Source organism: Chrysoperla carnea, chromosome 3, assembly GCF_905475395.1.
Source record: "Chrysoperla carnea chromosome 3, inChrCarn1.1, whole genome shotgun sequence".
Classification (NCBI taxonomy): domain Eukaryota; kingdom Metazoa; phylum Arthropoda; class Insecta; order Neuroptera; family Chrysopidae; genus Chrysoperla; species Chrysoperla carnea.
The window spans coordinates 49,727,571-49,753,721 of NC_058339.1; the positions used below are offsets into that span (position 1 = coordinate 49,727,571).

The 26,151-nt window shown below is 29.0% G+C and overlaps 1 protein-coding gene across 1 annotated transcript in view; it reads right to left on the reverse strand.

Moving 5' to 3' along the window:
- LOC123296669 (facilitated trehalose transporter Tret1-2 homolog) overlaps positions 1-21,619 on the reverse strand; it is a 30,625-nt gene extending 9,006 nt beyond the window's left edge. The window contains exons 1-2 of the mRNA XM_044878246.1: positions 21,404-21,619; positions 1,973-2,239 (exon numbers count right to left, since the gene is read on the reverse strand). Coding sequence (XP_044734181.1) covers positions 1,973-2,239; positions 21,404-21,566 — 430 coding nt within the window. The 5' untranslated portion in view covers positions 21,567-21,619. The remainder of the gene's footprint in view (positions 1-1,972; positions 2,240-21,403) is intronic.
- Between the last annotated feature and the right edge of the window lie 4,532 nt (positions 21,620-26,151).

Here is a 26,151-nt window from a genome sequence, read left to right on the forward strand (position 1 = left end):
GACACTTTTATATCCTTGAAATTATGATTTTTTATATTACATAATTGAAAGAGGTCATAAAATATACCGAAGACAAACTGGTTAATTATCATAACTTATTATCATTTTTAAGTTATTACTATAATTTTTATTAAATAATAATATTACAGATTTTCATAATAATAAACCAATTACAAATCGATATTTGTTTCATTGTAAGTTGTTGCATCTAACTAGTGGAGATCATATTGACAAAGAGATCTCCAAGAATACGTTTGTTTCCGGTAAGAAAAGCAACACCTATAATTTGCCGGCATACGCTTTATTGGAGCCAGTAAAATCATATATACACACAAATGGCATAAAATTAGAGAACATGACGAACTTAAAATTTGAACTATAAGAGATCAATTTGATCAAAAATTCAAGATGAGCAACTTGAAAAACTCCCTTAGATGCTTCAAAAGGGTTTAAATTTTGTAAAGTCTTCATTTGCAAAAAAATGGTCTATTTGATTTTGGGAGATTTTCAGACCCCTAGAAGGGAGGGGGAAGTGCATAAAGGAGTTTATTAATAAAAATATCTTAAATTTTGGATTAGGCACTTTAGGATTTTAACCTTTTTAAAATCTTTTTTCTTTATCTGATTTACTTTACGATATAAAACCCCTTCACGTCAATGGGCGGGAGTTAAAACTAAGAAATTCCGCTTTAAACCATATAGACTTTTTTTAGGATAATTTTCTGAAGCCAATGCAAAAAACCACAAGTCAAACACCCAGCAAATAATTTTTTCAAAGGAATTAAAAAATTCTAGGTTCGTTTATTGTACTATTTATCCTCTTATCATTTTTCTTAACAATAAGTTTATGGTGTTATTTACGTGGTGAATTGAAAATTAACAGATTTAATTTTGAGAGTTCAAAAGTTAAGATAATTACTAAAAACATTGATCACAGAAAGTATGATCAGAAATATCTACGTGTGTAATAAAACATTGAAAAAAATTGATAAAAGATGTTTACGACAATTTTATAGCATTTGATATGATAATATTTTACCAATATATTTTTTTATCACTAAGTATTATGTGTTTATGACTATTAGATTACGATTATGAAGGTTTTTTTTTCAAAACTTTATTATCATAATCCAGACTATTTAATATGTCATCAGCTGATCATTGAATTGAAACTGTTTAGGCGTTGCGTACCATTCTTGTTGGTACAGCCTACATACTAGGATTTTTTCTTCCTTCGGATCTTTATTAAATAATGTTATTTTATATTATTTTATTATTAATAATTAGTTTATGTTCAATAAAATTTAATGTTACGAGCTTAAAATTGATTTGAATTGATTTGAACCGCATTATAATTTCAATAATTTCAACCCTAAATATGAAAAAAGATCGAAGCCATGTTATATCGAGGTGTAATTTTTTTCTCAATTGACGCCAGAAAAAAGTCCCATTTATTCTCTTTAAAAATCAATTTCAATTTTGCTAATTTTTTTTTTCTGCGAAAAAATTGAAAATATAATAGAGAACAAAAATCATTTAACTCGCATCATCGTCACGGGTCACGATCCATACATATTATTACATACATATTAGTACATTAAAAACAATGGTTACACCCGATCACTGGAGTTAAGCAACATTGAGCACACTTAGTTCTAGGATGGGTGGCCGCTTGAAAACCCTGTGTGCTGTTGCTTTTTTTTATTATTTATAATTTTTTTTTATTCACACGTTAATAATTTCAATTTCAAATTATGAAATTTTAATTATTTATACTATAATTAATTAAAAAATTGAAAAAAAAAACTTTTATTTCAAAGTTTTAAGTTTTCACTTCCGTCGACAGTCCCCAATGACTAACCAGTAGATAGTCAATGACTGACTATCTTTTTTTTAATTACAGCGGAATAAGCAGAGAAGTTACAAACAACACAAAATATAAATGTTATAAATAATATATTGTTGACATTACCTACTGAGGTTGCCTGATAAATTAAAAACCATGAAATGAAAACAGGCAGTGAACTTAATAATATTGCTTTTTTTCGTCCAATAATATCAACAGTAAATGCTACCCACGGTACGGCCACCATATTGCCTACCATAACCATACTGGCAATCCATGATGCTTGCGAACTCGTTACACCACCAGGTATAGGTGATTCTGCACTTTGTAATATTGGTACTGATGGTGACACCCATCCCATTAATTGACCAGTTGTAAATGTTGCTAAGGCACCTAGAATTAAAATAATAATAATAATTATTATTTACAGAGAAATTTAATTTTTTAAATCTGAAAAAAAAAATTACAAAAAATAATTTTATCAAGATAGTTTAATTCTGTTTAGCGTATGCCAAAAATGTTTAATAGAAGGTCAGATAATTTGAATGGGTTTATAACTTTATTAACGAGTGCAAGATTTCTATTACTCTGGTGTCTATTGAGAGTAAAACCTCCCGTGTTTGTTTGTGTGGACTATTTTATCCCTGTTTTAGCTGGAGGAAAATCAAAGCGGTGTAGAACTTTAATATTTGCGTTCGGCAAAAGTATGCTTCGAGTTCCACCACATATCTAGATTCCAAAAAGGGTCTTTTAAGATAAAATTGCGCTCTTAAGATAAATTCTTAACAATGAAGAAGTTTATTAACTAACTTTTCGGTACGTCAATCAATAATTAAAATCCCATCAGATGGAGGAAGTTTTTTTGTCTTTAATAAATATATCTGGCCTAAAATGCTAATGGCGTATGAATAAAGTGATGTAAAAAATCAATAAAAATGAATTGAGGACAATTGATTTAATAAAACAGCACAAATAAAAAAAATCGATTCAGGAAATAATAATAACAATTAAACGTTCAAACACCACCCACATTTAATATACAGAGTGTCCTAGATTTTATTCAAGAAATGAATTTTTTTGTTATGAAACTTTATTTATTTCAAATTTTTTATGTACTTCATATAAGTCAGAGTTTTTTATTCATGGTACTTTTAATATCTTTAACTATCACAGCACCTTATACCACTTATCATATGAGAGTCCGGCTGTACACTTGAACGCACATTACCTATTTTAATTTGAACAAATAGACAGAAACGAAAAAATTACATAGAAACCGGGACTCGAACCAGGGTGCTCTAGATATCCGGTCTAACAAGTAATCAATTCCGACACTCCTGTTCCATGTGAGTGATTCAAATTATATGATTGTGTATACAAAACACACAAACGTTTCGCATTACTATATAAGTGATACAAATGACATATTTTTATTATGAAACTAAATTTTAACATTTATTTCAAATTTTTTGTATTATATATAAGTCTCACTCTCATCTGTAAAGTGGTATGATGTGTTGAGATAGAAAAAGCTATTAAAAATATTATGTAGATTTTTTGACTTTGACCCCCTACCTTTTGTTACACAATGTCCCATTTCCTTGACCCACTCTCCTCCGCTTAACATGTGACGTAATTAGGGATATATCCCAATTACGTTTTTTTTTGGCATGTTTTAAAAAAATAAAATTGAGATATGCGAAATTTCTTTGTATAAAATCGGATGCAAGATTTTGAGACAAGATACTTTCAGCTTTCCAACGTAATCAAGCAGATTCCTGTACGATACTGCCAGTACTAAGCAGTAGGAATAGAAAAAAATTTTGGAGCATTTCATTCCAAAACTAGAAAGTAAAAATTTTCGAAAGTACTGTTATTGATTCATATTCGATCTACTACAATCATCTATTTAAAAATTTGGTAAAATTTTGTGTGTTCAACTACTATTTTTGATCATAAGACAGCTTCAAAGTCTTTTTTCCTTAAATTTACTAATATATGCGCATATTTTAAATCAATCGATACGAATCCATATTCGGACAAAAGTCTATTAATTTGTTGTTTTTTGATAACAATGGTTTACTTGAAGTCCATCCTAATATGTTATTCATTGTCTAGTACACTATTTAAAAACAAAGCATTAGAGAAACAAAAACACACTGAAGTAGTGTTTATAAAATTGTCAAGAAAAAAGTACGCATACACTTTTAAAAAAAAAGAGAAGGTTACAACAGTTTTAGCATATCAAACAAATATTAAATCATTTTCAATGCCAAAAAGAAATTACCATCTTTCTCTAAAATCTAATAAATTTATAATCGCAATGTGTGTAGCAGCACCAGGAGCGTATACATCTTTATTATTCGGTCTGCGAATTATCCATATGTTATCCGTATAGTCTACAAGCCCATACTGAAATTTTTCAGATGAAATGATCCACCAGGAATCATGTTGAAAAAGATACTACTATATGTACAAGTAAGTTTATAAGCACCATGACGCCAGTTTTGCGCGTTACAGATGAGCATATAAATGTCACACTCCTTGTTATGTCACCACTGTACCATCAAACATATACGGCGTTGCTTGATACTAGCTCTGCATAAGTATTCGAAGCGAATTACATAAATGCCGTAGAGAAATAAGCCACATAGTGCTTCGGAAATTGACGGAAATAAAAATTTTTTGAACTTTTGTCACCGAAGTTCCCGGATTTTCTTTTGTACGGCATTTATGTAATTCGTATTCTCACCTGCACTGCGCAAAACTGACGATATGGTGGATTGGATTTTGATATGGTTGTGAACTTACTTTTACATATAGGAGCATCTTTTACTAGATGATTCCTGGTTGGTCTTTTTACTCGAAAAATATCAGCATATAGACTTGTAGTCTACTATGTAGCCAGTAGCGTAAAATTATCGTACATAAACAGAATTATCGTCCTTATCAAAATAACTCTTTTAATTAATAAATAAATCATAGTAAAGTTTTAATTTTATGTCAAAGTTTTCTTTTTTCTCAGACATAAACGTACTGCTATAGTAATGGAATTCAAAATTCGATATGAACTAAAAATTTAAATGTGAGTGGAAATGCCCACAATAGTCTACGCGTATGTGCAGTAACAGCTTTACAAAATTTTTAAAACGTAAATAAATAATGACCTCAAAAATAAAAATAAAAGTGATATATTTTTAGAAATAAAAACAGACGAACGACATTGACTCCCGCGTGTATTTAATTCGAAAATACTTCAATGGTAATAATTATTCTATTTATTCTAATTGTAAGCGTATTTATACAGTAATAAACGGAATACAGATCCTAAACCGGCGACAGAAATGAGAGCGTCATTTTATCGCCTTTTGCATCGAAATGAGCTGAAAAGTTATTATTCCAGTTTTTGGCCATGATAGAGGGTGGGGTAGTAATTTTTCTGAAACGAGTAAAATTTTATCGGCTATTTCATGTTCGCTGATTAATTCTATGATAGAAAGTAGTATCGAAAAACGACTGTGAGAAATTGATAAAAAATTTGTTACTAAGGAAATTTTCGATGTCTCAGCTAAAATAACATGATAAATGTGTTACCAACTAATTTATCAGTATAACATACTGTTGTAATTATTTTTAGGGACAAACTATATCTAGTTAGACCCTAAAAATAATTTTAGAATTAAAATTAATTTCTTGACGTAATTTCAATTCAAAGTGCCAAATTCTTATTAACTTTCAGTGTCCCTCGAGAAAATCTACTCAAAAGTATAATGTGATTTGTTTACTAGAACAATAACGCCATTTAATAGAAAAGTTTTTTATTTAATTTTTTTATTTAATTTTTTTTCGAAACTTTACTAAAAATAACTAAGAAAAATTAAAATGTTTCCTTTTAAATTGATTATTCATGCAATTTTACTTTTTCTAAACTATAAATTTAAACGCCAGTGACGTCAGAATGTACAAAAAATATCGAACCGAAATCTGATTCATTTTCTTCCTTCCGAAATCAGATTCATTTTTTTTTTTAGTTGTAAAACAACTCAAGTAACTGCATTATGTTTTATAATCAAGCCTGCAAATTATTGGCTGATTTCATGAAATAATTGAAATCCTTTATGTTGGAAAGGGTTCCGAGTACATTTCTTGAATATGGACACGATTTAATTGCAATTTGATGTACAAATTAATCACTAACTAAATGAATGATATTTTTTACCTAATCCAAATACAATATTTTTAAGTTGGGCTAGCCAATTTTATGTACCAGCAAAAAGAAAGCGTTTTTTTAACTCCATACACTTAAGGATGTATGAGCATGACAACAATGTTTGATTTAAAGGCTCAAAATTTGTTTGTAGGTAGTCTTTTACTCAAAGAATATGTGGTTAAAATTTTAGCTTAGGTATCCGTGCAAATTTTTAAGAAAAAAGTCATTAAAAATCGATATAAAATACATTGGCTCTTAAAAACGACATATTTTGGAAGTTTTTGATAATTTTCATTTGGAATGAATGAAAACAAATTTAAAAAAACCTTTTTAATAGAAAGTAAACATATTAGCAATGAATTAGAAAAGAAAAAAACTAAGTGTCACCGTCCATATAAGGGATGAAAGAGCAGGGTAGATTAAGGGTTGAAATTATTTTTATCTTATTTTCAACTTTGATGATGAATTTTGTTATAACTTCATGAATGTAGACGAAAAATAAGAATAAAATTTTTCGATATGTGTCTTGGTTTTCGAAATATCGAAAGCTAAATAATTACACAAAATTTTCAATTTTCGATATTTTGAAAATTAAGCCAGATATCGAAAAATTTTATTCTTACTTTTCGTCTTATATCGTCAAGTAATAATATAAATTTATTATCAAAATTGAAAATATCTATTTTTAAATTTGTGCCCCCACTACCATGCTCATACATCCTTAAGGCGCAATTCCACTGAGGCAACACTGGGCGACATGTAGCTCAATATTTGTTGTCATGTGTTGCTTATTGTAAGCATGCGACAACGTAGCACAAAATTCAATTAAATCTGTCCAGATTCCATGTTGCATGCTACAAGCCGCACCGATTCATTCACGTTGGATAAAAGACGACACTCTTCAACTTGTAGCGTTCGGCAGAGACCTATTTTTTGTCGCTTTGTGTTATCTCTATTAAAAGACTCAATGTAGCCGACTTCAATGCCACATGCTAAATGTTTCCTCAGTAGAATTGCGCCTTTACACACTGAGTTACAAAAATGAACATAGATTATATTTTCATAGAACTTTCTTGTCTTCTTAATTTAAATTGAATGGAAGTACACGAACGAATAATTAATTAAAATAAGTTGGTTTTAGAACATATTAGAAGAATTATACATTATCGTTGACATAATAAATATAGAACAAGTAAAGTATTTAATACCATTTTATTAAGTACATTTTGATTAAAAATTGTGTACAAACAAACATTATTTTATTGAATACTGATAAAACTGTTCTGTTTTAATACCATTTAATTTAAAGGAATGGTTTGCTGTTGTTGCTAATTTATTCATTTATTTAATTTATTGCAATCAAAATTACTTGAAAAGTTTAATATGCATATGTAAAATAATAATAAACAAGTGAAAACAAACAATTGACTGAGTTAATTGTTGAAATACCACGTATAGACAGTGTTGATTACTCTATCACATTACACATATACCTATACATGGCACACATACATAACTGATAATCCCATATTAATACATACCATAAAATTTGCATCTAATGTGTGCCCTCGTGAGTAAACAGTGATGCTTACAAAAAAATGTTTCCAACAAAAGTTGTTTATTTTTTGATAAGGAACATTTTTTAAATTTTAACATTTTGTTCTATCTCTAACGGTTTACAAAATGAGTCCTACGGACAAAAGACCCAATTGACCTAAGTTGCTCATTTACGAACTCGACCTCACTTTTTACGTCCTGAGTGCGCTGTAAAAAACTTGATATCTTTTTTCGTTTTTGAGTTATCGTGTTGACAGACGGACGGAGGGACGACCGAAAATGGACTAATTAGATGATTCTTGAACACCTATACCAAAATTTTTTTCGTAGCATCAATATTTTTAAGCGTTACAAACTTGGGACTAAACTTAATATACTATGTATATTTCATATATACATGGTATAAAAATTTAGAGATAATTGTTTATTATTAATTTGTGCATTGTATTTATACCTTCTACAGACTATAGGGCATTACGGGTGACAATACAGGTCGAGGTCATATCTGGGGAATTCTTCGAGAGCCTTTGAGGGAGAAGCGTTTATCACAAACAATTTTCCTTATAACCTTGAATATGTTAGTTGGAAATAACTGCAATAAATCAAATAATTTCGAATTTTTAAAGATAATTATTAGTGTTGTTTGCAGTGCACAGGATTGCCAGATCTCATGGAAAAAGACGAGATGACGAAATATCATGTTTTTTAATTTAACATCTACATCTTTTGAAATTTTTTAAAAACTTATGCCGCGGATAGTCGCCTAGAACATGTAAGCGAAGAACACTTCTTGTTATTGGTTAACAAATTTGTCAAGAGCTTGAAAAAATGAAAAGAACTGAAAGAGACTAGATGAGAAAGTCAGCGATTATAATTTTTATTATTATTTTAACTTTAGTTTTAAACTATGGCACCAGAACGGTATAACATGACGATTTTCATTAACGGCTATCAGAAAATGAAAGCATTTTTGCGTAGCAAATCGTTTGAAAATTGTAATTTATTCGATTGAATATCATTTTCTTTTCAATAGTTAAGTAATTCGACCTTTAGAAGGACGCCTTATAAGCTATACCAAGTGATTAGAAATTTTCAATCATTACATATTAAACAAATAAATAAAAATTGTATAAACATTTTTTTCAGTCCGTAATTTAAATTTTGAGTTATTCTCGAACTAATGAACTATTGACATTATTAGTTTGATATAATCAATAATTAAAATTAAAATTATATATATATTATTAATATATTTACTTTGTTAAGAAATATTTAGGCCAAATTTACGTCTGTAGTTTATTACGATATTTATGCAATCTTTGAATAATATTGAAATATTTATAAAACGAAAAAATTAATGGCCTAATTTAAAAATTATATATTAGTTTTTAGGATTTTAGACAAATCATTTTTCTTACTTCTTTGCTAATTATTTATTATTTTACGTTTATTCAATTTTACGTGTAACCATCTTTTGATAGCGAAAATGTTCTCTGGGGACTCAGAGATAGAGAAGTTGGTCTCGAATACGAGAGGTTGTGGATCAAAACATAAGCGCAAGTTAATTTTTACGATACTAAATTAAAACGATTTTAATGTTAATTATTCCGCAGCCACCATAATTTGAAGCAAAAATTAAAAAGTCCATTTTTATCCAAAAAGTGTGGAAGCAAATAGCAAATTATCTTGTTATTGACTTAAAATAGTTTAATAGGTTTTTGTTTATTCGTATGTGTACTATTTGGCAGAACTTTCAAGTATCGAGCAGTTGCCTACTGACCCCCCGAAATAGGGCACTACAAAGGAGTCAAAGAACATTAACGAAGACTAAAAAAAAGGGTAAAAAGAAAAATATTTATGGAAGGGCACCACAAGAGGGGTACCAAGTGGAAGATTTTATCTACTGAGCCTTTTTTATAAATTTATGTTTTTTAAGATAACAAAAAAAAAATTACAAGTCATGCGTGTTTTTTTACAGCATTTTTAAAATAGCACACTAATCTGCCTCACCTTGAATCTACACATCGGACAAGATATATTCGAAACTGTACAGAATCATAACAAAAGCTTATCGATTATTTTTTATACATTTTCTTAGATAATTTTTAAGAACTTTGAAATCGCGATCAATGTAAGGAAAAGTTGTTTTCCTTATTCAGTGTCAATAATACGTATATTATTTGATTTATGCCGAAATAAATAAACAGATAATATTATTTTATTTTATTTTATTTATTATAAAATGTTTAATAAATTGTACGTTATGAATAATAATTTAGTAAATAAATTAAAAAATAAACAAATATTTAAGTTTAATTTATTTAATGAACCGTTTAATTATTATTATAAAAAATTAATGTTTAAAACACAGAAGAATTTTATCAAATAAATTGATAATTTAAAAAATATTATTCAAAAAAATTAAGTTAAAAAATATGTATAAACAAAAAAATTAAAACCATTTGGAACACAATTCAAATTACAAAGTAAAAACAAACCCATGATTTTACCCTTGTTGCTCTATCCAAACCGATTTTCTTAAAACATTTCTAAGAAACTCTCCATTAAATTACCATTTTTTTTAATGAAAATCAATGAAAACTTATCTACGTAGGACTATTAGAGGCAAACTTTAAGGCTTATCAATATTATCAATGTATTAAAAACTAGCTACACATTGCATGAGGCATCTTGATCATCAAATGCCACTTATAAACCTATTCTAACTACCAAAAACATGCCTACCCATGATTTTTGTTACCCAACACGACGAATAGACCTTTGTCCTAAAATTTTTTTATTTCTTCAAAAGACGTTCGTTATTGAGCCAAAACATCGTGTGAAATCAATTTTTTGATAACATATGAAGGATATATGAAGGATTTAAACGTACAAATGGAAAGAAAGGAAAATAACACTAGGTGATGTCATAACAATAAGGCTTATCAATCAATTTTAATTTTGATCATTCAGATCTTGTCATCTATTCTCGCACATTTTCAAATTTTAACGAAAGATACATTGAAATCGATAACAGGATAAAGGCCTATTGTGAGAGAAAACTGTTGTTCATACACATCATCAGTGCTAAACTTTGTGTATAACTAAGGCCAGATAAATGACTTACTAAATTACTTATATGTATATACTAGTCGAAACAATTAAGAGCATCGAACTTATCAAACACATTCTAGAGTCTGAGCACTATTCTTAACATTTTTAATTCCTTGATAAGTAATTAACTGGAAATTTTATTTTATTATACCATGTATACATATATGAAATATACCAAGAAATACTAAGTTTGGTCCCAAGTTTGTAACGCTTAAAAATATTGATACTACGAACAAATTTTTGATATAGTTGATAAAATCACCTAATTCGTCCATTTCCGGTTGTCTATCCGTCTGTCTGTGGATACGATAGCTCAAAAACGAAAAGACATATATCAAGCCGAAATTTTTATAGCGTTTTTTTAAATATTTAATTATTAGTGTTTAAAATTTTGTTTGAAACAACTTTTTGTATAAACAAAATTTATTGTCCATTTTCTCCAAAACTATAAAAGAAAAGAAGTTGGAAATTCACCGGTAGGTTCAACTAGAAGCCTTGTAAAACATTTTCGAATAACAAAAAAGAAATATAGAAATACTTTCGAAAATTTCCGAAATTTTAGAAAATGAAATAAATGGCGAAAACGAAATAAATTATTTTTTATTTAATTAAACCCTGTATAAACATTTTTTTAAATAGTAGGTATCATGTGATGGTGTAATTTGTATTTATTTACAAAATTTAATTGATAAAATAAAACAGATTACACAACCTCTTAGTATAGTATTTACGCTATTTTTTAATTTACGAAGGTTATAAATAATAGCAAAGAATTTATCATTTAGGTAAATATTCTGTGAATCTATGATAATAGACACAAGATACGGGCTTCAGCTTTTGATCCTCCACAGATTAACGAACATTTACGCGAGAACTGTAATGTTAGTTCCATATTATATTGGTTGGTTACATCAATGTTTGTCTACATGATTAGTGAGAGTGACTATCTACTTTTGTTTGTATTTGCTACAAACACTATAATATAATTGTGGTGACTTTTGTGACTAATAACTGTATGATAGTTGTTATATAATTTTTTTTAACAATAAGCCAGATCGACACGAGTCTTTCACAACTCGTGTTCGTCAAGTTAATGGCACACTTAGCATGCGTCTCGAACAAACATGCCATTAAATTGAACAAAATATTTACAATAATCAACTATAAAAATTCACTGATGATCCCGGTTTTCCATTATAATCAAGTATAAATATTGTTTTATCATACTTTTTATGAATAAAAAAATAGAAAAGGTAAAATGAATTCAAATTTTTCATTTTTTCTCAAAAAATGTCAGCTTCAGTTCAAGAAATAAAGCTACAAAAAATTATATTTCTAATACAGATATTAGAATTCAATACAGAATTTAGAACGTCCTAAATTTGAATATGCAAAATCGCCTTGTGTTGAGTTTTATTTGATAGAGAATTTGATTTAATTTAAAATCAGTAAAAATTCAATATGTAATTTTAACCCTGAAAACGTATTCCTTATATTATTCAAAAAAAGAAACAAATTGGCTCGACTTAAGAAAAAAAAATTGCCAAATTTTCTGAATAAAATATTGTAGTCTGTATATATGGAAGTAATACATTACCCTCATTAATCATAATAAAAATAAAACTATTTTAAAATATTAAACAATAGATTTTTAAATATCACGTTTTAAACGAGACATCTTTGTTTACTTTCATTGATTAATTTTATATTTTTTTATTCTAAAAACAATTAAATCATTTTTATGGGGGATAATTGATAAGAAAAATTTGACTATTTAGGAATCAAAGTCATGTACGTAGATCGTATTTATTCATTATTAAGATTAGAACACATTTATAAAAGAATTTAAAAAAAATTTTTATCTCAAAGGATAAAATTTATTGTGTACATAATAAAATAATGCTAGATAACAATTCAGCAACATTGTAGATCCCCGGATGCGGGGACATATTAATTATGCGATTGGGGTCATGAAAATTCCCTTTTCCTATAATAACCCAAACGCTGACTTTATGATATTCTAAGAAACTCCCAAGTAGGAAATGTCAAGTAAAAAACAACCAAGTAAAAAATAAGCTTGAACTCCATTCTAAATTAGCACAGCATTGGGAAAATCTGCTTCGTTATTTCAGTTCTTCGCAAAAGTCTTGGATTATTGACTCCTCATGCCCAATCCATATAAATTATGTCTTGGTTTGGAAAAAGGTGAAATTTAAATTGAATTTTAATTTTATTAACTCTTATAGCAAGTATAGCGTCTAATTGTCTAAATATCCAGTGTCTTTGCAACATGCGTACATAATATTAACAACGGATGACCTAGCTTTGCTAGTTTTTTTCCCCGTTGTTGGAGCCGTTTCCGAGATTAAAGTTTCCGAGAGAAAATGAAACCTAGCTAGAAGAATTGCTCGTTTAAATATATAAAGATACTTTCATTGAAATATAAAAATACACAAATCGCTTATACCGACTATCGGTTATAACAACCATCTTCGATATAACCCTTTTTTACTATATTGTAAGTACAGTTACAATACAAACAAGAGTTTTAACATAGTGTAGTGTCAGAATTTTGATTATTCACTGAAAGTAAAATACATGATACTGTTACTTAATTAACGCACATGTCAAATTCTGTCAATTTTTATAAAAAATAACACTTTTATTTTTAAACTCAGTATTTAATCGTAGTTATATACTGAAAATATAAACTCTGATTGTCACACAAGCTCGCGCTAGTACTATGTTAAAACTCTTCTTATAAATACAGTAATTTACAAGCTTGGAATTGAAGTATGTGGGTTACTCCACAAAAATTTTGGCAGAGCTCCTAGCAGGTCATCATTATGATGGCGCAGCCAAGGGGCTCTCTTAATTTAAATACAAACATAATTTTAATACCATTTATATGAAATATACGAAGGTATACTAAGTTTAGTCTCAAGTTTGTAACGCTTAAAAATATTAATGCTATGAACAAAATTTTGGTATAGGTGTTATGGCATGCCATTTTAAATAGTAAAATGGCGTGCCATTTTAATATTTAATGTCCGAAAAAAAATGATCGTAATAATAATAATACATCATAATAATAATCATTTTCACTATGTACATAATTTTAATTCAATCATTTTTATTATGTACATAATTTTAATTCAATCATTTTTATTATGTACATAATTTTAATTCATATTAAATAGTAAAACGGCGTGCCATATATTTCCATTATGTACATAATTTTAATTCTCTATTTCCATCATGTACATAATTTAAATTCAATCATTTTTATTATGTACATAATTTTAATTTTCTCTATTTCCATTATGTACATAATTTTAATTCAATCATTTTTTTGTTTATCTAATTCAAATAAAATTAACTGATTTATTATTATGTATCATCATAATAATAATACATTATTATTATGATTACATAATAATAATACATTTTTATTATGTTATCATCATAATTTTAATTCTCATCTCTCTTTTCTCATCTTATCTTATATCAATCTCTCTTTTACTAAGATTTATTTTACAAAATATAAAATATAAAATTTCTGATTGAAAAAAAATAATTAATTAATTTTTTTCTCGATAAAAATTAGCCTATTAAATAGTAAAATAGCGATTACTCAAAAACGAAAAGAGATATCAAACTGAAATTTTAATAGCGTGCTTAAAGACGTAAAAGTGAGGTCGACTTCGTAAATGAGCAACATAGGTCAATTGCGTCTTGGGTCCGTAGGACCCATCTTGTAAACCGTTAGAGATAGAACAAAAGTTTGAATGTAAAAAATGTTCCTTATTTAAAAAGTAAATATTCTTCAATTTAGTTTTTTAAAAGCTTTCATCTCATTTTTAAGCATTTCATCTTATTATATAACACCATCCTTGAAACTGTCAAATAACAAATTGATAATTGATAATTAATAATTAATACGAACAAAAAACATACGGTAATGATGAATTCGAGTTCAAATGTTCATAAATGACACAAGGACTTTTTTGTTTCAAAAAAAAAAAGTTTTTTTTTTCAAATACAATTGTATACATTGATTTATTTCTTTGTGTTATTATTTTGTTATTTGCTTATCAATGTTTTAAAGTATGATTATATTATTATTGTATAATATATTCTCTGGCATGATACAAATAATATTTTGTCATAATTTTATCAAAAATATTTTTTAGTCATATTTTTCTCCAAAAATATAGACTGATGCACTAGGTCGAAGGTCAGCGAGGAAGGGTGTGTTATAAATCCATTTCATGACTCCTAGAACCTACATAACTTAAACCACCCGGTATATAAATCTGTAATATACAGTGTGTCGCATTTAAGATAAAGACACCCTCATATTTTCGTTATTTATAGGAATATTCATTTGAAATTCCTACAGGATGAAGGGTCACACATTTTAAGATACTTAACCGAGATCTGAACTTTTTAAACTCAGCCTACTACAAATTGTGTCAGAGATGGTTAGAGATAACGAAAAAAATTGTTGGAAAAGGTTACTTAGAATATTTGTTTATACCCATATACCTTTCATAATTTTCTTGAAAAATTCTCATTTTTTATTTTTTCATTATTTTGATCTTTACTCAAAATATGCATCTTCATCTTAAATGAAACACACTATAAATATTTTTTCCCACAACAATTGTCTTTTTCTAGTTAGAACGACATTATGAGAGTGGCGATAAATTTCATAAATTGGATGAGGTGCACAAGGGAACAACATTTTTTTCGTCGTTTTTAAAGCTTTAGTTGCCTCTACTGCCTCTTCAAATGAGAGCATGAGTTATAGAGTTGAACATCAGTGTGTACTTTGAGTTAGTGCAAAGAAGTGCTTTTTAGAGATGGCAACCTACCAGTTCCATTCTCCATTTTTCATGTTGAAAAATCAAGGATTTTGTCGATTTTTGAGACTTTGAACAGCTTTACAACCTCACCAAATAGATTTAGAGAATTGAAAATGTACCTAACAATTGACTTAATATTACGGAGGTGCTTTTCAATAGTGTGGATTCCCGCGATCCCTTCCAAAAAAAGGCTTTCACCCGTTTTATATAAATATTTCCTGGGTTCAAAAACATGAAAAGACAAAAATCTGATCTTAGTGATGGGGGCCTGCTACTCGAATTTTTTATATTAGTTGATGACAATGAAAGTATTATAAAACTTGCAATAAAACAGAGAGAAAGAATATTTATTTTGATTATTTCTAATAAACATTAAAAAAATTAATAATATTTAACTGCGTCGTATTGGATTTATTTTGTTTATATTTTGAAAAAATCTTTATAAAATACATTTTAAGAATTTAGATGCATCATAATCTGAAAAATTTAGACGTTAAATTCTCTAGATATCAAAATAATGTAACGCAGATATCAAATCAATTATTGCTCTTAACAATTTTATCTATAATGAGTAATTAATTAATTACTGAATTTTTGACACTTACCAAAAAATGCTTTAACTTCATCAAAAAATACAATTGCCCCCTACAAAAATAAAATTTTTTTGTATTTCCAGTTCAGATAAAAATCAGTTTCTAACGTGATTTTAATCTTAGGAAAACAAAACTCGGGTTTCTTAGACGATTTGACGACTAGTTTCTGAGATATCGGCTAAATCTGTAAACGTGGGATGATTTACTTGAGCAATTTCTTCTGTTGATACCTCAGAAATCTGTCATTCAACCGCAAAATCTTTTTAAAGATTCAGTTTCAGTAGGTAAATGTGATTTATAGCATTTGGAAAATAATTTATTAATAATAAGAGTAAAAATTTTGAGTATAAAAAGTGCATACTGTATTGCTGCCTGCCTTTTATCAGTTAAGCTTTTGAAAAATAAAACATCCTGTACTTTAGAATACGAGCCATCAATATGAACCCCCAAACCCTGGAATTTATTACTTATACATTTTTTGTTGTTGGTATTATCTACCAGATTAAGAATTCAATTGTTTCCTCTTTTCAAACTTCACTTGCAAATTACAGCATATCCCGAAAACCACAAAAAATAATTTTCCGGAATATGCTGTAATTTAAAAAGGGTAAACAAGTAAATTCCTACAATTTGGTAGGTAATAATAACAAAAAAAAGTCTTAATTTGCCATGGGGGAAGGAAGGTTTTCATATTGGTGGCTCTTGGTCTACTTAGTCAATTATGAAATATAATAATGGATAGATATTACATGCATGTAGAAAGGAAATCGTGTTATATATTACCTACATAAACACATAATCTAATTTAATATTAAACTCTAAAAATAAATATGGTGCTCGGTAGTCATTTTCACACCTATCTATGCTTAAACAGACTTAATATTTTTTTAAGTTATTCGCAACTCTAAAATACTTAACTGACCTCCACTGATTTAAATATGAAACGGAGAGAAGGGTGTAAATATAATTAAATGCAAGCCTGTGTGCACCAGCCAGGGAGAGTTTGGGGGCCAAATCCCCCCCATCCCTCATTGAGAATCTCTCCACAGAAGGCTCGTGTCAAAACAGACTCAACGCTCGAATATATAGACTGATTCAATGAAGATTATTTCCGGATCACCGTACATCTGTTTGTATTTCTAACGCATTTGTTTCTCACACATTTACAGGATCGATTTTTGAATCATCGTAAAAATTTATCAAATTTCGGTTGTCTCATTCAGGAAAAATGTAAAATTTTGATAGATACTCTTGCACTCAACATTTTGAACCATACTCTTCAATTTTGCACGATAATTCCCGTAACACATGCGTCGACAAAGTTCAACTACAGCGAAAAACGCAATGCCGGACACGACGTCAAAAATTCGCTCGAAGCACTCGATATTTGTAATGAAAAAGCGTCTACCACCTTGCCTGTGAAAACAGCAAGGAATGAACGCTCCTTTTCAACACAAGAAATTGTGAACGAAAAAATGCCGGCGAACAAAAAAACACGGATGCGTACCACGTGCGTACGTTAATAGATTGCCCTGACCATGAAACGGAAAGATATGTGAAAATTTAGATATGGATTTTCGAACTCATTACAATAACTTCTAACTATAATAGTAAGAATTTAATTATGCATGCATGGTAATCCGGTTGTCGTAAATTGCAGGCTTTGAGATTGATGTGATTTGGAGGCACCAAAAATTTCAGAATTGAGAAATATTACCATATGCCCGACCAATTTCAAATTTTTGGCATAATCTACGTAATACATATGATATAACAGCTCTTTTTTTCTTTACAAAATGTTGTGCGTCTAACCAAGTAAAAAATAATTGGAAACGAAAAATAATAAACATTGAAAATTTTTTTAGTTGTATCATAATGTACTGTGAACAACAGATTGTTTATCGGAAATGAAGGTAAGGAAGAGGAGTATCTCTTAGCTAAAAAACCCATACTTGCATACAGGTGACAGATAAAAATGTTACCTGCTGCTATTTGTATAATTTTATCTAGGAATGTATTTTATTTTATCTATTTGAAACCTACACAATATACCTACAAGTAAAGTTTTACCTGCCCAAATTCAAAATAAAATAATTTATTGTAATTCGTTCCGTAAATATTATCACAGCACTGTTGCAGACTTATATTTTAACTGCCAAATCAATCAAAAATATGTTCTTTAGACCATACCGAAAATGTGTGCCTACAGTATGATGTGTTCGCATAAAAACTTCAAAACTGAGGTGGTCTGGTCGGTCTGGTCAAAAACATCCCAAGATTTGAAATATTAAAATTATTTCATATATTTTAGCTCGTTTTTAATTCTGATTTTTTATTTTACCACTTCAAAATATATCTACTGCACAATTTTCTTTCTTAAAAATACTCCTACACCAATTTTCAAAGGTTTAAACTTTTAAATATTTTTACTTTTAAATAATTCTACTTTCAAAAAACACTACTCCTGTCAAATGTAATACTGGAAAATGTCACAAAAAATCGAAGGTGTTCAAATATTTTGTACAGGAACTGATATTAATACTGGCCAGAATATTTTAGTTTAAAGCTTAAATTTTTGTGTGACATGTATCCATTTTGTGTGACATGTATCCATATGAAGATAAAAATGATAAAAATTTATATTCAAATTTATAAATCTTTGAAAGAAAAATTATTTTGGAGCAGAAAAATATTACAGCATTAATATAAGTAGATGCTTAGAAATATAATGAAATAGAAATATTTTAACGTAAGTAGTTTTATTTATGTAGGAAAATTGTGCATGAATAAAATATCATGTAGAATTCTTTTTATGCCAAAATACGTACATACTCAAAATATGGTGGAAGCGATGGGAAAAAATAATTCAGTTTTTCAACACTTTTACCATAATTCAATCTTTTAAAATCATAATACTTTGTAAACCAATTTACAATTTTCTCGTCAGGAAATATTCAAAAAGGTAGGAGTTAATAAAAAGGACTTAATAAAAGTTATATTCTTTAGCCCAATCATTTTGATCAAATAATAACCACAGGGTTCTACAAATATTCATTGCTCAATTTGAATAACACAGTGTCCATAATTTCTAAAGTTATTGTCATCGAAATGATTTAACCAAATAACGCAACTAAAAACGCATGATAAAATAAAATGTATTATATATTCTTTGTTCTCCAACCGAAACAAACAAAACCAGTTAGTCACAAAATCGACTCAGGGAATCATTGAGGACCAACCGGCAACCAGTCACACAACAATCGTGCACACAGTTCAGAAAAAAACGAAGACAAAATATAAACAAAAAACAGCTGAGTTAAATGAAATCATATTAATAGCTTTTATAAAATGAACAAGTTCAAATCATACTTGACCGATTTATCGTATAAATGAATACCTGTCTGACAACTTCAATGTTATTGTTGGAGAAATGAGATTTCATCAAGAATTTAAGAAGAAATTATTATTCACAGCTGATCAAATGTAAATAATTCAATTACTCATAAAAGAGATCAATTACCTATTTTTATTATTTTAAAGTTAGGGTTGTTGCCCGATTATTATACGACTATAAAACACAAAGACCGGATGATTTTAATTTTATAAATTTTCAAATAATTTTCAAAGTTAATAATACAATTTCATTTAACAAAAAATTTTTGACTATTAAAATTCTTTATTTGAATTGTCCAAAAATTACACTGCAAGCATAAGTCCAAAGAAGAGCAATCGGAGCAATTTTCGGCGCAAGAAAATTGCAAAGAATTCCTTCAAAATTGCTCTGAAATATAAACTTTTCTTACAAGATGTTGAGCATTATCACAAAAACTAAAAAATACAGAAATTAGGTCTTCTATAACGATTGGGCGAGTAAATCCTCAGATATGGACTAAAATTGTATAAGACGGGTAACATCCCGAAGAAATTTCTTCACCTTACACGCCAGAAACTTTCCATTCGCTCCCAAAACCAAATATGATTCAGATACACAAAAATCCAGTTTCAAAAATTAATATTACCCTCTCCAAAAAACTTTTCGGATCCGCACTTAGGTACATTGGCAAGTTTTTAAACATAAAAAATAATTATTAAACGTACATGAAAAATATAAAATCATCACAATTGGCAAAATAATACCAAATTATTTGCAAAAAAAAAAAAATTATCTTGCTAAAATATAATCAAAATTAATTAATTTTTAAATAATCCAGGATAATTAAATTTTATCTAATCTTCATACTGTTTAAATACGGTATTCCGGTTTACTTCGAATATAGTCGTCCTTTTAGCGAAAAAAATTACTATAGATAGATCTTACAAATTTTCTAGTATTAAGGCATAAATACACTATAGCTATATATGATCTGAATAGAGAGAGATTTGTTCTAGTTTGACCAAATTTAGCATTTAGAGCAAAGATAGAGCAAAAAGTATTCAGTAAACTGAACTAAGTGGATAGTCAGCTCTAATTGGAGCAAAATCTACATTCTACAGTTTATTGTTCTGTCAATAATTCTTGGCAGTAATAACGGTAATTTGGTCAGTAATACGTCTCTTTGAACCTATTAATAGCGATTTTGGGGTCGATTTTTTCACTACTTATTAGGTATCTACTCCAAATAAGTATCTATTTGATGGTATATCGGTTCAATAAACTTCTAAATTTTTTTTCTAGGTTCTATGAATTTTATTGTCTACAATCTACAACATTGTATTGTCCGAGAGTACGGTCATTATGGACTACCACAATAGATTATTCAGTCCCTTAAATATGACGTTTATAAAAAAGCCATTTAAAATACATAATTCAAAAAAAAATTATGGGCGGATAACAGTTTATTTATTCTTTTTTATTTTGGCAAAAAAAAAATTTAATAAAAATGTATTCCTTATAAAAATTTTATTAACTTCTTAAAATACAAAATAAATGTTGGAGTCATTGACTTGACTAAAAAAAAAAAGGAATACTTAAACTAAACTAACAAAAGAAAAGAATATATGTTTAACGCAATCGAAACAATAAGAACATAACGATATAATAGTTATTATACAGAAAAATCTAGAAGCGTTTCTTTGTGAATGCCAATGTAGGCAAACAGCTGATTTATAATAACAACACTATTTTTGCAAATATATAAAAATAAATCAAATACACATAAAATTAATAATTAGAGATAAAACTTTTTTTCTCTCACACATATAAAAAAAAACTCACCAAATATTGTTGCTAAAATTTGTAATAATTTTCCACTACATAAGAATTTAACACTACCACTTTTGCTATGATTTAATATCACATCGCTGTTTTTTAATTGTTGTATATCAATTTTATGTGTTAAGGGTTTTAAACTAACTAATTCTTCTTTGGTTCCATCCATTGTGTCTCAAAAATAATTAAAAATGTCTTTAATAAATAAATTAATTAATTAATAAGTACTTTTAAAAAAGCAAATTAATTTATATGATTTATACAAATAACACATTCCGAATAACAATAAATGAGAGTGTCTATTGTTACTTATTTATTTGTTTTAAAGTATTTAATTATTGAATAATAAATACGATTGTTATGTGTTCATGGCTAACAAATAACGAATAATGATACAAAATGATTATACATGTGTGTTATTACTACGGTTTTAAGTTTACGTATGACGTCACAATATACGACACAGTGTATGTGTTTGTTTATTTTGTTGTGCTATAGCACTGAATAAAATTGAACTACCTACCAAGTTTTAAGAATTTGTTCAATATTATCTTGAATCTATGAAATTTACCACGTATTTTACAGAACATGTTTCTAAGCACCCGAAATTCTTTCAAGAAGTGGGAAATCAAAATTCAAAATACAGCGAAGACTCGGAAGTCGGTCTTGTTCTCAAAGGAGACTAAATTTTCTTCTTACGTATTTGAATTGGAAATGTTTAACATTAAAATCAAGCAGAAAGTTGAACACCCGGAAGTAACTCTTCAAAAACAGTTCAATTAGATATACAGAACACCAAAAAGCTCCTTGCCCTCGGAAACTCATCCTTTTCAGGATTATCCGCAACTCAACATGAGTAGTAAGTTTAGACGAATGTTTAAAACAACGATTTTACAAGTCATATATCCGGCCCGTACTTACGTACGGTGCCCCAATCTGGTCAAACGTTACATAAACAGAGCATATTGACGTAAAAGCACTTCATTAGCCAAAGCCATCACGATGTCTATAGATCCTATAACTTGACCTCACTAAATTTTCTCTTAAACTTCCGCCGTTGTACACTTTTTCCCACTTGATGTCCCTGAGCGGCAGCCTGATTAGCCTTTGGAGAGCCTAATCTACCCCCAACTGTCCCGTTGTACTGTTGTAAACTCGTACCACATTATAAGCGTACAAGCAGGCGAGCATACAATAAGATACATCAAAAATTTTATGACATCGCAATAACAGATTAGGGCAAAAACAATCTCTATGGTCTGAGTGTCCGCTGCAAATGAAAAACAGCATATGCGACACTGATATTCACAGATTGTCTTACGCTACCATCGTGGCATAAATTAGCTATCGTAAATATGTGCAAACTGAAACTTTACCACATAACGTAAGAATCATATCAAAATAGAATCATGTAAGTTAGCAAAGTTTTACACGAGCTATAAGCCCGCTAATAGGCAAGCATGGAGAAAAATGCTGTATTTTATAATATGAAAGGATAATTTACGAGATTACTTCTAAGTTCAGTATACAAAATTCATTTCTCTCGAAAGAATGATAAAGTCATAAATAGGCTAAGGAATAAGGTGGCAGATTTTAAGAGACGTAATTTTGAAAAAATAATGTTGCAAAAAGATATAGAATACTGTTAAGTGCTATTGAATTAGTTCATTCATAGGATTCGACCTGGAAAGAAATATTATAAAGCCTGCGGCCAATTTTTTTATAAATTCCTCATTAACATCCTTGAAGGTTTCTCGTGAACACCTTTTAAGAATTTTCCTTTTTTAAGGCATATTTATGGATTGCCAGAAGGGGTGGAAATAGAAATTTTTTCTGCTGGAATCACTGAGGCATGCCATTCATTACTCAATGAATTTTTAACCAGACCAGAGGTAAATTTTCATTTTAACTTTTTTCTGCTACACCAGCTTGGTGTGGCTAGAAGATTCCTGTCTCAGCTTGTTTTATAAATCCACGCTGGCTGTTGAACTTCTAAGAGAAATTTTCTTTTGGTGTAGTTAATAAATGTGGGATAAATACCACGACTTATCAAAACTAACGTTAAGTTTAAGTGGTTAGAAATTCTATTTACCGTCTTTTTTAAAATTAAATATATCTTTTAAATGGCTTTTCCAAGCGTAGAGGAAACAAATGTCTTACTCGATACGTTGCCACCAACTGACAACTACAAACCAATGTCTGAAGAAATAACTTTACAACATGCTTATTGATACTGCATGCATGCTGTAATTGTAATTGTTTCAGTATAAAATAATATAAAGTTTGTTCGATAATCATTTTAGAATCAAGTTCAGTTTAGTATAATACTCATAGCGGATAGAAGCAAGGGTGTAGCAAGGAATTTCTCTAGGAGGGGAGGAAACAAAAATTAAAAAAACTGCTGGCTGGCTTAGAAATTTATACTATACTTGCACTAGTTTTTGACAATCCCAGTTTAGCATTGACCAAAGTTATTTTTAACCGACTAAGTGCCCGAGCTACTAAAGGCACCATCACATTTACCTGTTCAACTACTTAGAAGTAGGTAGCAGGTTCGAATCCTGGCAGCGGCAGTCTGATCAATTAAAATCATTGGGGTGGAAAATTGATCACACGTCGTTAATTGTATATATTTATATATCCGAATGTAGATTAAAAAAATAAAGATAAAAATAATGATGTGAGTGGCCTCTGTTAGAGAGTTAAAGACGTATATGTCTGAGGAACCGAGGTTAAACCCCATTATTGTTATTATTATTATTATAAAGTAAGTTTTTACCACAATGAATACGTTCTTCTTACCTTTTTTTGTACAAATTTTGGATTTAAGGAAGTATACCAATTCATAAATCATTAGACGTAGAATATTGAATTTTGATATCATTCTATCTTGACTAGTCTATCCGTTGCGCGCACAACCAAATTCAGTGTCGCTAGGAGTATTTAGAACTTCTATAATGTTTCATTATAGAATTATTGATATAATAATATTGTCTTTATTTCTGCGAGGGACGCTAAAAACGGTTTTGCACGCAACGAATGCATGTGATGTCCACATCATATTTTATCCAAGCTCTAAACTGGATATATTATTAGCTTGGAATTAAGAATTATGATACGATGATTCTATTCAACTTACAATTGACTAGTCTCACCACGCTCCCTTTACTGTGTTTACCAACTTTTACTTCGCCTCCAGTACCCCCAAGTAGACCACCTGGGGAAAGAGAAAAAATTCTCAGAGAAATAATATAGTTATTTCGTATTCATTCCCGGTACAAAGTTTTTCCGTAAACAGAACATCTGTAAGTACCTACTCTTGCGAGTACGGCCTTGGCAACAAAATGATAAAGTGAATTCAAATCGATATGATGATTTGATGATGGGTCTTGCTTATTCTGTCACTCACTTTTTTCTTTATTTCTAACATCTAGTTCATAAACATTTCAATTGTAATATTATTGTAATTTTAATTGAAATAATTATAAAAAATTTGTATATATACAGTAACAGGTAACAGGTGATTTTTAATTATGGAAGCTATAAATAAACTAATAAGGTGATAAGTAAATTCCGCGCCCACGGACAATTTTTTTATTATTATTTAACTACATTTATGATTTAATTGTGTTATACACAGAATAATCTTTAGAATTTCTTTCCAAAAGCGTATTGAATAGTACAGTTTATGAATATTCAAAATCTGTTCTGTCCATTCTAATGATAATAATAAAACCACGTCAACCTCCACGACCAAGTCACACAACATTAACTGTAATAATAAATAAATCGCAGTAAGGAACCTTTCCGGGTCACCAGATACTCCAGATCTTCGATTATCCTAGTTTTTATAGGTTTCCCTTTATGTGGCCATTAAACCCTAACTCTGTACCAAATTTCAACTCTCTGAGTTTATGGGAAGTACTAGTTCTATTCTGACGATCATAAGTGAGTGAGTGAGTGAGTGTCATAAATGCGAAACTTTGTTTTCGCTTAACTTCGGAACTATATGACCTACAGACTGGAAATTTTGGATTTTAAATTTGTGATTGTTGCTTACTGGATGACGAAAATTTCTGCGTTCTGGTCTTATCCAGAGATTCTCAAAATGCGCCGGAATGGTTCCAGTAAAGGATGGTACGGCAGTGTTTGCTTGGCGCTCGATTTGGCGAGGGCACTGCCGTGCCCTTGATTCTCTATGTATCGAGATGTATTCTCGCTATGATTCTCAGCATCAGAGTCTCGGCCTATTTTCGGTCTAAGGGCTAGTTTATATACGACACATTCGAAACAAACTTTTTTACGTAGTTACATTAATCAACATACTGTACTTTCAGTTAGTACCATATTCTAATTTATTTATTTGTCACAGTAATTGATTTATCAATGTTTTGTTTTAATTATTTTTAATATTATGCATTGTACTTATTGTACAATGAATCATCAGGCACGTGTGTATTGTATATACTGTTGAATCATTAAGGAGTAAAGGGAGGAATCATTGTAAAAAAAATTATCAGAAAACATGAATTTATATTATTTATTTACACTCTACTCTATGAAATAAGGTCAAAAAACTTTTTATATGTTACAATATGTTAATTGTTTTCAGCATATTGTTGATATTGTTGACATAATGCAGTATATACGAAAAAAAATCACGGGTGAAATCATCTGAATCATTACTTTTATAGCTTTAATACCCGCGTGATGATGACTTAAATAGCGGATAATTTTACACATAATAAAGGAAT